This window comes from Parus major, chromosome Z, assembly GCF_001522545.3.
Source record: "Parus major isolate Abel chromosome Z, Parus_major1.1, whole genome shotgun sequence".
NCBI lineage: Eukaryota > Metazoa > Chordata > Aves > Passeriformes > Paridae > Parus > Parus major.
Window position 1 is genome coordinate 61,831,815 of NC_031799.1, and position 16,720 is coordinate 61,848,534.

Genomic DNA, 16,720 nt, shown 5'->3' on the forward strand with positions numbered 1-16,720 from the left:
AGCTCTGGTTTTACACTTTAAGGTAGGGTTCACAAGTTGATCCCACTTTTCAATGGCCTAAACTGCTGTCAATTTTCAGCAATGACCGATAATTGGTCAGGAGAAAAGACTCCAGGCAGTTCCCAGAAACTTCAACTTTTCTTAAAGGTAAAGTAACTCCATGACATTATGCTTGATAGCTTTCTCTCACTTTAGTTTTGGTGTTGTTATAAATGGTTTTCACGAGGACCCAGGGCCAACCTGTGGAAAATCAATACCAAGACACAGAGTAAAATTTTGGAGGAAGGAACACAGATCAAACAGGGGAGAAAAATGCCTGGAAGGTGATCAGGTCTCATTTGGAGTGAGAGGGGGAGCCCCAGAATGCTGTGGGGGTCTTCACTGCTGAGCTGTGTGTTGCAGCTGGGTACTACATCCTTGTGGCAAACACAGCCTTGTTCCTTGGAACAGGCACCTCTGGCAAGTACAGTGAGAACTTTGGTCCTCATAAAAAAGAACAGAAGACAGGAACTTGGAAAATGTGGAGTTTGAACCAGACAAGCAGCTTTCCACCATATGCATTTCTTTGTACTGCCTTGTAATGGAGCTGTCCTCTCAGAAGTCTTGGTGTGCTTGAACAATAGTGCCATGAGCAGCCCAAGTTATGGAGTTTTAAACCTCTGAGTGCTTTTTTCCCCCCAATAATCTTGGGGTGGAAGATCTTAATGTTTTATACATATGAATATTTATTAAGGATATTTGAATGTTTTATACATATGAGCATATTGACCAATTAGGTGGGAGAAAATAAAAAAAAAAAATAAAAATAAAGCTTTGCAGCTTTGAGCACCAGAATGGATTGTAATTGTTGTATGTGACAATGTCTAAATGGATGCCTGGGGCAAACTGGAGTATTTTTGTAAGGTTTACATATTCATATCTGAGTCTTGTGAGTGACCCACGTATAACAAAATAAAAGAAAAATTTGTGAGAAAATGCATCTTTGTGAGCAGCTATTCAGATATGTATTTTTGAGGCTTTAAAGGGGAGTGTAGTGGATTTTTTGTCCGTGTGGTTTTGTTCCCTATGTAAGGAAAGACAAAACCTCACATTTTTGTGTATTTGTGTCTTTATACTCAAGCTCAAATTCATGCAGTTAGGCCTGATTTATTCTTGTCAAGGGAGGAAGTATAAACAAGTTTTTTGACTGTTTTCTTTTTTTTTCTTTATGCATACTTACAAATTATTGCAATTATTAACATGTTTCATACTGATTCTTACCTCCTTTGTTCAGAGCTTTACCTGAGTGATGAGGAGCTAAAGAAGCTCCATGACTTTGAAGAGCAGTGTGTAGAAGAATATTTTCATGAAAAAAATGAAAACCTGAGTTCCAGTGGCAGTGAAAGGATCCGTTTGACCACAGAAAGGTGTGTTTTGATGCATATTTATGTTCTTTGTATGAATTTGTTATATAAAAAGGCTTTGATAAGTCAATGCTTTTGAAGCTGGTTATGGCCACTGAGAACATGCATAGGCCTTGTTAATTTGGTGGAAATGTGTCTGCATCTGTCTGAAACCTATGTCAGATCTGCTTGAGAAGCTTTGCTGACAGAATTGCATCCCCAGCTGCATGCAGTGTGTACATGGTTAAAGGGGTACAGTGAGGTGTTGCTCAGTTCCACTTGTGCAGATCAGGTAGCACTACAAAAGCAAGACAGAGAGCAGCATAAAATACCGAATTTTATCAAAAAGCTTAGTAGTGTAGGTGCACTGTGAGAGTACTGATTGTGATTGAGCATAATTGTTTGCAGGAACATCCAGAAAACCATTGTAACAGTATTCGCAATATGATGTCTTGGTTTACACAATGTCAATACACCACTGCCAACAGGGTTTCAAAACAATTGGTATTGGTATGATTTAGTTTTATATTGAAATCAATGGCAAGCATGCCATTAAGTTTAATGGGAAGAGTTAAAAAAAAATGAACACTATAAAAAGTCTTACTGAATGCCAACACTGATTTAATCTAACAAATTTGTTTTGCCTAGAGAAAGCTTAATCTTATTTTCTGCATGTTAAAATTGAACACGAGCAAAATAAACATCCCCTCTAAAAGAAATTGAATAAGTAGCTTTGTTCAGAAACTGCAGAATTGATTACTTCAAGAAGGTTTCATTTACTGGATAAATATAGGTCTGGAAAGGAATTTTTTTCTGAGTGCAAATGAAACACTCTTCACAACATCACATGACATCAATGCAAGTAATTAATTTAGATGAATAAAATATTCTGGAACATTGGTCCTTGATTTTTATTCAGCAGTGGCTTAATACTACATATTTTAGTTACTCTGTGACAAAGAAAATAAATGACTGCTGCATATTGCCTCGCTTATCATTGTCTTAGTGATAAAGTATCAGAGAGTATCTTCAGGAAATATGAAGACAATGTTTAAAATGATGTAATTTCAGGCCAAGAAGTTCCTGCACTTTTCACTGGGAATTTGAGGATAATAAAAAAGGCTTTGGTTTTTCGGGCAGTTGAATTTTACCTGAAGATAATCATAATGCATTATTTTGCATAAGATGCATAGAATCTGCTTCTGGAGGCCAAATATGCTCTTGGGAAGACCCATTTCTCAGCAGTCTCCAGTATCTGAAAAAATGCAGGGTTAAAGAGTGCCTGGATGTTTGTGTGAGCCTTATCCTTCTCTTGTTTGCACAAGAAATGTAGAATGCACGATGTCCAGTTGACAGGAAGTATACCTCATTTGCAGCCCTAGCCAGTGTACCTGCCATCAATGGTTTAGTAGTTCTATAGAAAGGAATGGGTATTAGCAGGAGAACAACAATTTTTAAAATAGGTACTCCTTGAGCAAAAAGGCTGTTTCCTTAATAAACCCACTGGCAGTTTGGCTGGGTTTTGTCAAATACAGATATTAATGGGAATGAAAGTCATAATTTGAAAAAAAGCCTGTTTGAAGCACTAACATTTTGAAATGTGTTAATGGCTTCTTTCATCATCTTGCAAACAAATGTAAATATCTATGTTTTGGTACTTTAGTTGTGTTTTTGTTTTCTACCTAGAGTGGAAGAGATGTTTCAACAACTTAAAGAGGTGCATGAGAAGGTGTTTTATATCAAGGAGTCTTTACTCTCCCTGGACAGCCAGCTAGGACATTTACAAGACCTCTCTGCCCTGACAGTGGATATCCTGAAAGTGCTTTCTGCTGTAGATACCTTGAAGGTGGAAGAAGCCTTATTGGCTGACACAAAACATAAAACCTGTAGGAAGCTGCCCCATAGCTGGAGCAATGCATTCTATTCCAAGACCTTGAGCAGCCTGGAGGGCTTGTGTGACAAGAAATACCGCTATTACAGCATGCCACCCTCCCTCTTACGGAGCCTGGTGAGGACTCAGTCTCCGTCAGAGTGCAAACTCTTCAAGTCTGGGAGTAATGAGGTGGTAGAAGACAGCTCTCAAAAGGCAGAAATAGAAACAGATACACTCACCTCTGGAGTATCCTCTGAGACCAAGTCAAGTCCTAGGTATGGGCAGTTCTTGCTAGTGCCCCCCAACCATCAGGGAGGGTCTTTTTCTGAGGATGTCACCTTAAATTTGTCCTTTTTAAACACTGCTGCCAAGTACAAGGATGAAACGTTCAGAGATGACCTGCAAAGTAGCATTGTGGTTCAGCAAAACTTGCCAGGTATCAGCTTCCTTGGAAAAGAGACAGAAGGTTATCAGTGGAGCCAGAGAGACTTTGTTATTAATTTGCCAGCAGAAAAGACTAATGCTGCAGAAGCTCCTTGTCCTCTTGATCTCCAACTACAGCTGGATGTTGAAGGAAGTGCAGCATGCCCCTGCAATGACAGGGAAGAAACTGAAGGTGGCTATGTGAACTGGGGATTCTCTGAAGGTGATGAAAAAGGAGTTTTCATCTCAGATTCAAAGAAGAAAGCTCTGTACCTACATTCCTCCTATGACAGGGAGAACAATTGCCAGAATATACCTGCCAGGCATGTCCAGTTAAGTGATTCAAAGTCCTTCTCCTACAGCTCTGTCAAGTCATGTCCCAGCAGCAGCAGCATCTCTCAGAACAAGCTGAAGCAAAGCATCTCCTTCTGGATCAGCCCTCTCTGGAGGGACTGGAGTTTCTGCAGAAGCAACAGCTTACCATCCTCTAAGAAAGAGAGACCAGGGAAAATCTGCAAGGCTATAGGCGGTAATTATAAAACATTAACCCTGTACAGTATCTTTTACAGAAGAGTCCAAGACATTACAAAAATTTTTCTTTTGTACCCAGAGGGTATTAGATGCAGTGGAGGATAGTAGGAGAGAGTCCAGAGTTACTCTTTCACTTTGTTTGTGTGTGTCTGGCTGTTGGGAATATCTGAAACGTGCTTGGTATCCAAGCTACAACATACCTATGTGTCAGCCACCCTGATCTGCCCCATCTCGTGGAATCTCCATGTCTGTGGCTACAACAGAAGGGTTGTGCTCACTCTGGGGATGTCCCTTGCCCTGGGGATGCAAAGACAGAGTTGCAGGAACAAAAATATACTACATGATCCTGTAGAGATAGATTAGCAGCATCAGAGATGGATGCATGGAGAATGAAAAGGCTTACATTTCTGTAGCCAGTTTAAGTGCCTCCCTGCCCACCATCCAGTTTGCTTACCAAGTGCTAAATTACATCAGATTCCAGTTTTAATTATGAATAGTATGACATGAAGGATAACATTAGCTGTTTTATGTCTTGTGATGGTGCGTATCTTTGCACGGAACTGCTTGAGTACTAAGTTTGGATTCTCAGACTGTTTTAGACATCTACCAATTCTCAGTCCTATCAGATTTTTCTTGGTAAACAGAAACTCTGTTGCCTAAAGGTGTTTTTTGACTCTTTCCTGCAGAATCTTTAGGATCCTGGGAGCTACACCACAGTGGGGCAGCAAAAACAAAACACCAAAACAGGGACAGAAAGTCTGGGAGAAGAAAGAGGAATCAAAAACCTCTTCAGGTGCCGGTATGGGCAGATGCAAGAGAATTGTGTATCTCAAAACTGTCTTTTTCATTCTTTAAGAGCAGTTCTGGAGCGTGGTTTAATTGAAAATGTATACATTTAAAATGCAGCACACAAACTGCAGCACCTCCTGTGTGTGTCTAGCTTTGGTTCAACTTTACATTTTTTTGAATGTGTGGGATTTCAGTTTTGAACATGTTGACATCCAGGGACTTTTTGTGGTGATACTGATTTTGTAGTGATTCACAAGCATAAATCAGTCCTTGCATTTCAGTTGTCAGGAGAACTTGTGGAGGCTTCATGTGAGCTAGGATAGACTGAAGCAGTGGCCATATCCAGGGGGTATACAACTTTACTCCAGCAAGTTAGGCCTCACAATGTTGTCTTCTGTCTGCAGGAGTCCCATAGATTTTTCTCTGAATCCATCAAACATTTATCACGTTGTAGAAAGTATACTGATTGTGTATATGTATGAGGCAACTTTTGCAATTTTGTCCATGTGTTCGTAAATATAAATTTATTTCTAGAGCTATAAAGAACTTTCTAGGGTCTTCATTATCTGGAAAGAATTATCCCTGTTTAACGAGATGAATACTGAAGACTGGTTTGTTTACATAAGATACCCAGGTCAGCAAAGGATCTTGGACTTGAACTTTGAAATCTAGTATCTCTGAAGGTATTAGGTCTCAAAGTTCAAATTCCTGCAGATAGTGTGAGACCTTTCATCTGTAGTACTTTCTAGACAAAAGCAGCATGTCTTCAGCAGTTTGTAGCAAAACTGGGAAAATCTGTTTCTCAGTTGGAACTGCATTCATTCATTGACATTTCAGAGATGCTCTGAAATAAAAGGCCACATCATATGCTGTCAGAGGAGCTGTGGAGATGCTAGTCATCCTGCAAATTCAGTATTGTTTTGTCTGTGTCTTGGCAGGTGATTAGAGTGGATGATTGTCCCCAGAACACTCAAGTGAACTCAGAGCCTGCAGAGATCAATGCCTGGGATGAGCAAGAGAGACACAGCAAGAATTGGCTCACTGTCTCTAATTTCAGTCAGCTAAGTATGTTATGTGTTGCAAACAGTAATTTCAGATCAGCTTTTAAAAAGAAGCAGTAAATAGAATTCAAAAAATCAAAGAGTTACCCACCATTTTCACCTAATGGCATAATTTTTATAGAATTAGACTTAGTTTGTCTTGGTTACTTAAAGCAACATTGAAGAGGCAAAAGAGTCATAGGTTGGATGGAAGATCAGGTGAATCTTTTTGGGACTACTGCCATGGGAGATATTTAAGTGCTAATCCCCAGGAATAAGTAGGAAGCAAGGAAAATGATGTCTTTGTCTCCTCTCCTGAAGTGTCTTCTAAAGTGACATCTTCTAAAGTGGCATCCTGGCTAATTGCAAAAAACAAACTCATGATTTTTCAGGACATTTATCCTCACGGGCAGTGCTGTGACACTGTATTTGTTGGCAGATCCTCTGCCTGCATAATTCATTTCTCATTGCTCAGAAACACATCCTCCAAAGGGAAGAAATGAATTCTGTATTGTCTCTTTTGGAGTGAAAAGGAATGACATTCTTTCTCTCCGTTTAGTAATTCTCCATCTCTTTTATTCTCAGAAATTCTATGCATTATTCATCTATTCTTTCAAATTTGCTGTGATGTGGCTCATTGGTTTCATCCTGTGAGCTGCTGGGAGAAGTACCAGACAGTGCTGTGACTCAGTACCACGTGGTCTGAGGAGGGCTGTGCTCCAAAGTCTGCTGAAAAAAGTGGAAGTAGTCTGCTTAACCCTATGAAAATTCTGTCACTGTTTATTAAACCTGTTACACATGTACTGGGACAATATGGTATTTAGGTGTTTATTTTAGAATACTCCATAGCTGCTTTGTATATAGTGACAGAGCTGCTCATTTACCCTCTGGAAACAGCTGACAACTTCTCTTTTGCCTAGGTTTGGAACGTCTCCATTACAAACACCAGAAAATTAAAAATCCAGATGTTGGTAGGCATACCATACCATTTTGTGATTACCTGAGGCATTCTCAGGAGGTAAGACCTAAGATAACGCATCCTAGTCCATAATTTTGGCTGGGAAGAAGCCAGAGTAGCTCTACAGTCATCCCTGGATTTGCCAGTAGAGTTCCTTTGTCATGACATATCTATTTGAGAGATGTGAAGCTTTGTGGTCCACTGGCAGAGTGTATGTGTGGAAGTAAATGAATAATTTAACAGCTGCTACTACTCTACTAAGATTATTGAAATAGGACAATAAATTATTGAATCTTAGAGTGGTTCTGAATATGAACTTACTCACAAATGACATGTGTTGATGTTTCATCAGGTGAATGGTCCTGAACTAGTGGGCAGAATGGGAAAGAAAGATTTGGAAAGTTAGTTACATAGCAACACATTGTTATTTCTTGCAAAGGGGTATCAATATTTATCTAAATATTGATAATAACTGCAAAGTATGGATTTTTAGCCATTTCCTTTAAACATCATATTTATTATTTCCCAGAATTAATCTGCAGCTCTGTAATCTAAAGATCCTCTTCCTGTGTGAACTAATATTGGCTTCTTTATATTTATATTTCCTGAAGACTTGAACAGGAATCTGGATTGTGAAAACTACTACTATCTGTTCAAAAATTATGTAGTTAATAGAAGAAATGGAACAGCTAATAGAAGAAAATGTAACATTCATTAAATTTTATAGGTGTATCTCAGAGATATGAAAGAAAATTAACAAAGAATAAATTAAGAAAAGGAAATATGAGAGAATCCTTTCCTCTTTCTTTTCAAGAGCACCAAAGCACCCTTCCTTTAAGGGAGTAAGTTGATTTTTACTTGTAGGACTTTTGGTTATTAAAATGGAGATCTTTCAAAGACTAGCTTATTTTTCACTGAAAATGTTACCNTTTTTTTTTTTTTTTTTTTTTTTTTTTTAAGGAATGAAAATGAACCATGTAATTTCAGTTATGATGTTCTGAGTGCTGGAGAACTTGAATCCCAAATTCCGGGACAAGAGCTTTAACTGTTTTAATTAAAAAAAGTTGTGGGGTTTTATGTAAAAAAATGATGAGAGAGAGAAATAGAAAAAAAAATTACTGATTTTGTATTCTGTAAAACCGAAACCTGGATTCTAAATCAATAAATTTTTGAAATCTGAATCACAGGATCAGCCAGGCAAAATGAAGGTAAAGTCAGGAAAACTGTGTGAGGAACCAAGTAATCTGGTGCTTCAAAGCCTTTATTAAGATCTATTTGGCTAAAACTCAAGTGTGATAATTTTTAAGTTGTAAAAAAACCCATTCTGCTGATTAATAGCAGTATTTGATTTATGCTGAAACCAGTTGTTTCTGAAACACCAATTTCAAATTTATTTTTCCAAGGTACACTCTCCAGTATCCACTAAATTCTTACGCCTCTCTCTGGACTATGAAATTTATTATTTATATTTATCACTGAGATGTAACAAAGTTGCTGCATCCAACTGTTCCACTTGGAGGATGATATATTTTAAAGACATGTATCTTTCCAAAAGTGAAGTTACTCACTCATGGCATACTAGGGATTCAGAAATCCCTCTTGACAGGTAGCAGGGAGCAAAGCAAGGAGGTGTGTAGGAAGCTTTTGTTAAAGACTTCTTTTGTCTTCAAAACAAACTACAAGTTCAAAGTATGAGAGAAATAAAAAAAAAAAAAAAAGATTTAAGTTGCAGATTAAATTAAAAGCTGAGTTTTAATTGACTCATCTTTAAAGTTTGTTGTCCTTGACATTCTGTGTGTGCGTGTGTTTAGAGGGTTGAAATTGGTGGGACTACCATTCAGAAGAAAGATTAAATTTCTTACTACCACATTAGGAGGACCTGGCTGGCCCATTCTTTCCCTAATATGTCTTGAAGTTTAAAAGATTATTTGAGATTTTCTTTAAATATAAGACCTGGAAAATATGTGATCTAAATATCCTTGGAAAGTTGCTCAGTTTGTTACGTTCTTCTGCTCCATGGCTTTTGAGTGAATTTATTTTCAACAACATTAAAGGTTATACCTACTCTGGAATTTTCTAACATAAAGAAAGTTCTCTAATATTGTGATTATTAGAAGACCTTTAACAAGTTTTGTGAGTATATTGAGATATAGGTGGTGACCTGAGTATTTAATTCAAATGTCTGGAGACATCATGGAAAAAAGCAATGTGAGCAAATTAGCTCCATTCTAGTGTAGGTATGGCAGTGCTGTGATTCACCTGTCTGTCAGGGTCATTATTCATGTTAATAATCATATTAACAACTATTCTCAAGATTGTACCTTCTGGAGCTGTGCAATGTGTATATGATAAAGATGTGCATATTTTACCAGTAAAAGTGTCTCTCTTTTTCTAGGATTTCAGTAATAGCATATTTGGAAACACCAAGAAAAGTAATCTGAACAGGAACTCCTTGTATGTATTATTAATATGTTAAGATAATCATCACAGGTTTTCAGAAAGAGATGTCTGTAGTGTCTGCAGCTTTCCATTTCAGTTCTGCAATATATTTAGGATGGCAAATTCCTGAGAAATGGAGAGTTAAGTCCATTCAGTTTGTCTAAGTTTCATTCAAGGAAAAATTAGTAATGGAGATAGAGGAGATCCATTTAAACACAGTGTATGATTTTAGGTGGAATAGACACCCTTTCTAATTCTAACAATAACTGAATTTTTTAATTCAGTCACTAAGATGACAGTTGGGCTTGATGATTTAAAAGGTCTTTTCCAACCTCAATAATTCTATGATTCTGTGGTGATTCCCTGGTTCTATGACCATAGCATCTTTAATTAGCCGTTTTTCCAATCTAGTCAGCATGAAAAGTTGTACTTGCTTTTGCTGAGAAATTGCATGTATTATTTTCTTAATAATTACAATGCTAGTGTCTCCTGAAAACTTCAGTCATTCACTGATTCATCTCTTCTGTACATTTACTAAATATTTAACTGTTTTCTTCATGCAGAAGATAAGCAACTATTATATTAATAGTAGATATATAATTATTATATTAATAACGTTTTAGAAGTTACTGAGCTTTGATTACATTTAGTGGAAGTATACTGGTTTCACAAGTGGATTCCATTTTCTTGTGAGGTTTTTAATTCTTTTTCCCATATTGATTAATCATTATCATAATAGCAGTAATATTTTTGCTACATGCAGTGCTGTCTTTATGTTAGTTTTCCTTTTCTTTACAACCTTCATTGATTTCTTCTAGATCTCTTTCTGTTTGTTTGTTTGTTTGTTTGCAGCACTGGACTGGTAATAAGTAGGAAATATTGGAAAGCTGTCAGATCCCATGTGATTTCACCATGGGGAGCGGAGGAAAAAAGTTACTGTGTTTTTGGGAGTTTTATTCATACCATGTGTGTTGCAGAGGGATGGTTTGGGTGTTCTGCTGTTGTTGTGGGTTTGGGGTTTTTTTAGGGTGCTTTTTCTTTTTTCTTTTTTTTTCACTCTATGATTTATAGGCAGTGGGCAAACTGCACACTTATCAGTAGGACTTGGGGCTGTTGAGTGGGCTGAAGCTGTCACTTAGTCTGTGAGGTGAATTGTATCTTCTGTGCTCTGCAACAAAGACTACTTTAATGTAACAGTCTTTTTGCACCCAGACTCGTTAATCCAAAGAATCCCCAATTTAAAATACATGTTTTTGTGAAAGTAATGGTAATGACACAAGTAACTGTTAATACATCTCAGTGTTGACTAAAAAATGAAGAGCTGTGTATGTGATTGAAAGCTCTGTAACTGATAATGTTATTGCAGCATAAAAGATGTGAATAACAGCACAGACTCACAAGCAGCTCAACATAAAGCAGAGAAAAAAAAAATTGTAGAAAAATGTGTCAGCTCATCAGTACCTGAAGATAGTTTGCTGAAGGTTGTGTTGAACAAAATTGCACTACGGGTTATTTTGCTTTATGATTGCTGAGTCACATCTCTTTCCATGTGATCCATATGTACCAGTGTTAGCTTAATTACAGAAATGTTGGATTAAAATATTAAATATTTGCTTTTAAACAGATTGAGAAATCCAGAGGAAACTGACAGTAAGTTTTCCATTTCCATTTCCATTGCTTGTCACTCATTTTAATTCCCATCTGCAATTCTTATGCTGACAGATCTGAAGTACAAAATCCAAAAAGAAGTTAATTTACTGTAGTTGGGGATTATAGCACAGATATTGTTTCATGTGTTAGTAACTAATTTGTATTTTACAGTGAAGGATTTTTTTAATGAGAAACATGTTTTTCTCATAACAACTGCATAATCTTAAAAGAAAAGAATTTATTTTTACTCTAGTCTGCCCAGTAATCCTGTCCTTTCAGCAGGAAGAAACTCTTCAAGATGCTGCTGCTTTGATCCCTGACAGTCCAAGTGATCTCCTGGGTTAAACCAAGGAGTATGTCTGAAGATAGATATAAGATTTTTAATGTATGCTTGATTTTTCAAATTGCAAATGTGTAATATCTCCATTTGTGTTGTTTACCTTAAATTCTGAAATCTGTGGAGGACTGAATTTATTATGAAATGTCCAGTGAAAAAATTCAAGGTTTTAGTGAGGAATCACTTTGTTCTTCAAAAACATAGTGTTAGTAAACTTCACTGGTATTTGCTGTGTTTTATTCCATCTCCCAGTTTTGCTGGCATGACTCTTAGCTGTAAGAGTCTGAGCAGCTAGGCACCTATCTCTTTTTGAGATTAGCTGAGGTGCAGGAATGAGTTGCTCCTAGTCTTATCTCCCCTTCAAGTGCTGGTCTCTGCAAGCCCGTCTGTGCACAAAACACTGCAGTGCTGAAGCATTCTGCTGCAAGCAGGGTTGTAAGGCTTCTCTCCAGAGCACACCATTGTTTTGATTGTAATCCAGTTTTCCCATTCTCAGTAGGCTCCTTTTCATGTTTTGTTTTTTGCAACATACAAAATGCTGGGTCCAGCAAGAAAAAAAATCACAAGGGACTTTGAATTTCTAAAGGGAATGAAAAATGCTGACCCTTCCCCCAATATCCACAGATGCTTTTCTGTAAGATCTTTTTCACTAGGTAAGGGAGTAAAAGCAAATAGAATACACCAAGAAGAAAAGTGTAAAGTTCAAAAATTTTGGTGAACATTGTTTTGATTATGTCATTTTTTGAAAATTAATAGTAGTAGAGTATATATATACTGAAATCTGCCATTTTGAAGAGTGGTTTTCCAGGAGAACAAAATTATTTATTCTAATTAATGATTCTTGGTTGTATTAAAAATACTTTTTTATAAAGCAAAAATTTTTGGACCAAATTTGGTCTGAGACTGTTAAATATGTAACTACCAAAAATGTTTGTCTGCTTATATTTTAACAGCACTTTGGATGCTGTGGGTTAATGGGACAGTATTACTATAACTTTGGTGCAATAGTACAGTTAATGGAATGCTTAATGGCTGAGGATGGAGTTGGAAAACTCACGTCTTTGGGAGTCCATGAAGCATGGTGGTTAGGAAAGTGCTTCTGAAAACCCAGGGATCTAGCTGGCTTAACTTGTCCTTGAGGTTAATATCTCATTTTCCCCACCATTTGCTTTAATAAATAAGTCATCTGGCTATATAACACTGATGACTGAAATCTGCCAATATACAATATATGATAATGTAGTTGAAGCCCCTAAGTAATTCTCCTCTTTAGAATGCTGAGCCAGCAATTCTGATTAACCTGTTTTGTGACAAACTCTGGGATGGAAGGAATTTAAAAAATCATGCACTTGTGTCTGTTATAATAATTAATATAATGATCCTTTAAACATCATTTCAGATATCTTCTCCAGCTTGAAAACATCTCAAGACTTGCATCTTCACTACTCAGGTAAGCAGGAGGCACAAGAATGACAGCTGAGGAATGTAAGAAATTTTAAGGAATTTAAGAAACATTAGTTTTCCCTTTGTCATCCACCGTGATTTTCATTTGGAGGATTTGTACAAGTGCCGACTGCTAAGAAGGTTCTGTGTTAATTCATGTCTAACACTTCAGTGAAAAATTTATTGATTTTATTTTCTGTTGATAATTGCTTCATTCTGGGTATTTATGGCAAATCCAGAGCAGAATGTAGATAATCACTTTCAAAATATCAGTGGAAATCATGAATACAGGTCAGATTCCTGAGGGGGCAGAAGAGGCACTTGTTTGTTTATAGCTGTCAGTCCCCTCACACCTCCCAAACCCTCCTTTGTACTTTCTGGAATTTTTTTTTCAGCTAATTGTCCTGTACTACTTAATCTGTGTTTGTATATCCATGAACTCCTGAAAATTTGGCAGGGAATAAATCCTTTGAATGCTAATTTCCTGCAGCTCTGCCTTTCCCTGAGCTAGGTGTGCAGAGATTTTCCCACAAGGCCTGGATGTCCGCTTTTCCAGGAGGAGAACGCAGCAGAAATTGCCAGTAGATGTCACCATTGCCCACAGGACCTGGCCTGTTACAGGCAGGGCTGGAATAAACCAGAGCTATTACCAGCCTTCTTAAATTCAAAATCTGCACAGTTTTCACTGGGGATAATACCTCCCGGCTTGCAATCAGCTGGACAGATGTAATTTCTCTGGCATGGTGGTATTGTTGCAGTTGTTGATTTGTTGCTTGTCAGGCATGCTGTTTGAGATGACGTTGGACTTTTTACTACAGGCAGAAGTGGTTTCCCTTACAAGTAGACAAAAGACTTCAGAGGTTTTCAATGTAGGTTTCCATTCCTCAGGGAGATTAGGACAGAATTTAGCCAACTAGGCCCAAAAATCCTGCTCTAGAATTCTGTACCATTAACACTTTTGTGTTAATCTTGCTGTTAATTTGAGCAAGCAAATATAATCCTGCCTCTGCATACCCAAAAGAACTCGGTCTTTGTCCCAAGTTTGGCAGGTGCTGCAAGTCCATGTCACATGGATTCTCAAAGTTCTACAGTGACTGCTGGCAGGGTCTGACAGATGGCATAGATTTCAGCTGCTCCTGTTTTTGTATCGTACTTCTGCTATGCACTGATTTCATGACTGGTGTGCTCTTAGTGCAGCACCAGAAGAAGTTCTTGTTTCTCAGTCCATGCTCTAACACTGTTCAGTCGTAGTAACCAACTCCTGTTGAGCTGGGTATATGTAAACCACCTTGAACTAAAGTATGAAGTGCAGATCTTCTCAAATGAGGACCCCAGTTCATGGGGTGGATGTGTCATGGGTGTACTTTGCTCTGCCCTTCTGGACTCAATAATCTTCTATTAAATTTTGCTCAAAGAAGTAATCTTAAAAGAAGGACAGACGATGTCCAAAATCCTTAAGTTCCATAAGCTCCAGGGTTTGTTACCATGGCTTTTTTGTTACTCTGCAGAAAAACACAGCTCTGCTGTGGTTGACTCTCTTCTTTGGATGATGGTTTTGTCTTCATCCATTGAATAGGGAAATTAGGCAGTTAGAACTGTAACATCCAGCTTGCCTCCTTATTGTAGGAGTGCTTTACTTTACAGCTCTCTTCTCTCTTCCTAATAACTCAGTCATTGTGGAGACAAATCCATAAATATTTGGTTGACTCTCTGAAGCTTTGAAGGTGTTTGCCTGAGAAATAAGGTGCAAGTTAGGTGAGATGTAATAATGTTACTGATGTTTTGGCAAGAAGACTGAATGAAGAAGCAGTACTCTTCCACTTTCCATCTGTGCAGTGGAAGCTTGGATTTTCCTGGCATACCTTTCTAAATCTCCAGGTGCTTCTAACCCTGACAAGACAGAAAAAGAGGGCATTTGTGGTCAAGGCATCTCATCAGCGCAGTGTGAGTGTGAGTGTTGCTGCACTGGAGTTGGCAGGAGCAGGATGCAGAAGCAGCCTGTTGTCAAAGGAGGAGGATGGGAGACAGCTGAAGTCCTTCTAGACAGGGTGCAAAGGGTTTTCCCAGAGAGCCCCTTTCTTTGGAAGGAAAGGGTGAGATGTGATGGGTTGGCATCCTGGTTCTGGGCAGGAGGGGACATGGCTGGGATCTGGAGGTTATTTTGTACCAATTCACATGATTTTCTGGTGATGGAAAAGGGGGTCCCTTCCATGTTTGGGTAGTGGAGGTTCACTTGTTGCTCATTTCTGTGTAGTGAATATTCATGTGTGAATTGTTTACTTCTCTTGTGCCCTCTATTATTAACACTTCTACTGTTACTTTCATTTTCCTTTTTCATTGCTGTTTCCAGTAAATTGGTCTTATCTAAACCTATGGTCTTTAACTCTTGTGTCCCCAGTCCTCTCCATTCTGCAGCTGGGAGGAAAGGGAGGGTGAGAGGGGAAGTGAACAAGCAGTGTGTGATCTGGAATGTTTCAGTGGGAACACTGACCTGGGGAACACCATTCCTAAACCACAACAATCCAATTTGTTGTTCCATGTGAAACATGAAGAGCTGAGATAACAACAGATCTGGTAAGAGTGGGTGGGAAGCAAGTGTTTGTTGTATTAGGTCTGTCACAATGTTGTAACCTAACGCTGTATGTTTCAGTATAGGCACTGTGTGCCCACTGAAGTGCTCCTTTTCAGAGCAGGGAGAGGGAACAGGATTGCTTTGTTGCTCAGCTGTGTGATATCAGCTTACAAAATGATAACTTCAAGGGCAGTGAGGGTCATTTGTGATGTGTATTTAGTGTTGGTCTTCTACCCGTACCTCAGTCACTGCCTTTGGGACACCATTAACCATGGGTTAACCCATTAACGTGGGCTGTATCAGTCATTTCCAGCTGGTCAAAGGACATGATTGTCCTGCTCTGCTCTGCACTAGTGCGGTCTTGCCTTGAGTACTGTGTGCAGTTTGGGCACCACAACATAAAACAGACATAAAGCTATTACAGAGCATCCAAAAGAGGGCCATGGGGTCTGGAGTAAAAGCTGCACCTTGACAGGAGCAGCTGAGGTCACTCGGTCTGTTCAGCATGGAGGAGGAGACTGAGGGGAGACCTCACTGCAGTCTTCAACATCCTCTCAAGGGGAAGCAGAGGTACAGGTACTGATCTCTCCTCTCTCTTGTGACCAGTGACAGGGTTCGAGGAAATGGCATGTCAGAGTCAGAGTGGAAGCTGAGTCAGAGGTTAGTTAGTCTGCTTTGGGTTGGATATCAGGAAAAGGTTTTTTTCACCTGAGGAGTGTTGGGGTACTGGAACAGGCTCCCCAGGGAAGCAGTTTAGGGAAGCATAGCATTAAGCCTGATAGAGTTCACAAAGCTTTTGGGTACCACTCTTAAGCACACAGTGTGACTCTCAGGCACAGGGCCAGGAGTTGATGACCCTTATGGATCTACTTCTTGATGTGTTCCTCAGCATATTCTATGATTCTGTGTTTCTGTAATAATTGCACCCAGCCTGTGAGCAGAACAGAGAAGGATTATTTTCCCCAGCTTTTCTTTCCTTTTTCCTCCTTGAGGCCTGTTACACCAGCTATGGAAGATTTTGAATTCCCTTTGATATTAAGGAAAGCATGCTTTTGTCTGGATCTACATTGCTAGGTCTCTTCAGTGCAGTCTTACACCCTGATTACAAATAGGGACTCTTAGGAAGGTCTTTCAGAGACCTACCCTGAGGGTGGATAGTCATGATTGGCCTGTAATGTGGGAGAAAATGGGCCAGCTTTTGAAGGATTATTCTGCTCCAATGGCTTGGAAGTTCATCCTTGAACATCTACCTGTTAAAGTGGCAGAATATTTGAAAGGAAAAA

General features: G+C 38.6%; 1 protein-coding gene across 1 annotated transcript in view; it reads left to right on the plus strand.

Annotated features, from left to right (window-relative positions):
• The window catches only part of TRPM6 (transient receptor potential cation channel subfamily M member 6), a 44,035-nt gene that overhangs the window by 11,244 nt on the left and 16,071 nt on the right, over positions 1-16,720 (plus strand). Inside the window, exons 8-16 of the mRNA XM_033520299.1 lie at positions 1,274-1,406; positions 3,069-4,207; positions 4,896-5,008; positions 5,937-6,063; positions 6,959-7,056; positions 9,392-9,450; positions 11,060-11,085; positions 12,822-12,872; positions 14,744-14,809. Of these exons, the coding sequence (XP_033376190.1) occupies positions 1,274-1,406; positions 3,069-4,207; positions 4,896-5,008; positions 5,937-6,063; positions 6,959-7,056; positions 9,392-9,450; positions 11,060-11,085; positions 12,822-12,872; positions 14,744-14,809 (1,812 nt within the window). The remainder of the gene's footprint in view (positions 1-1,273; positions 1,407-3,068; positions 4,208-4,895; positions 5,009-5,936; positions 6,064-6,958; positions 7,057-9,391; positions 9,451-11,059; positions 11,086-12,821; positions 12,873-14,743; positions 14,810-16,720) is intronic.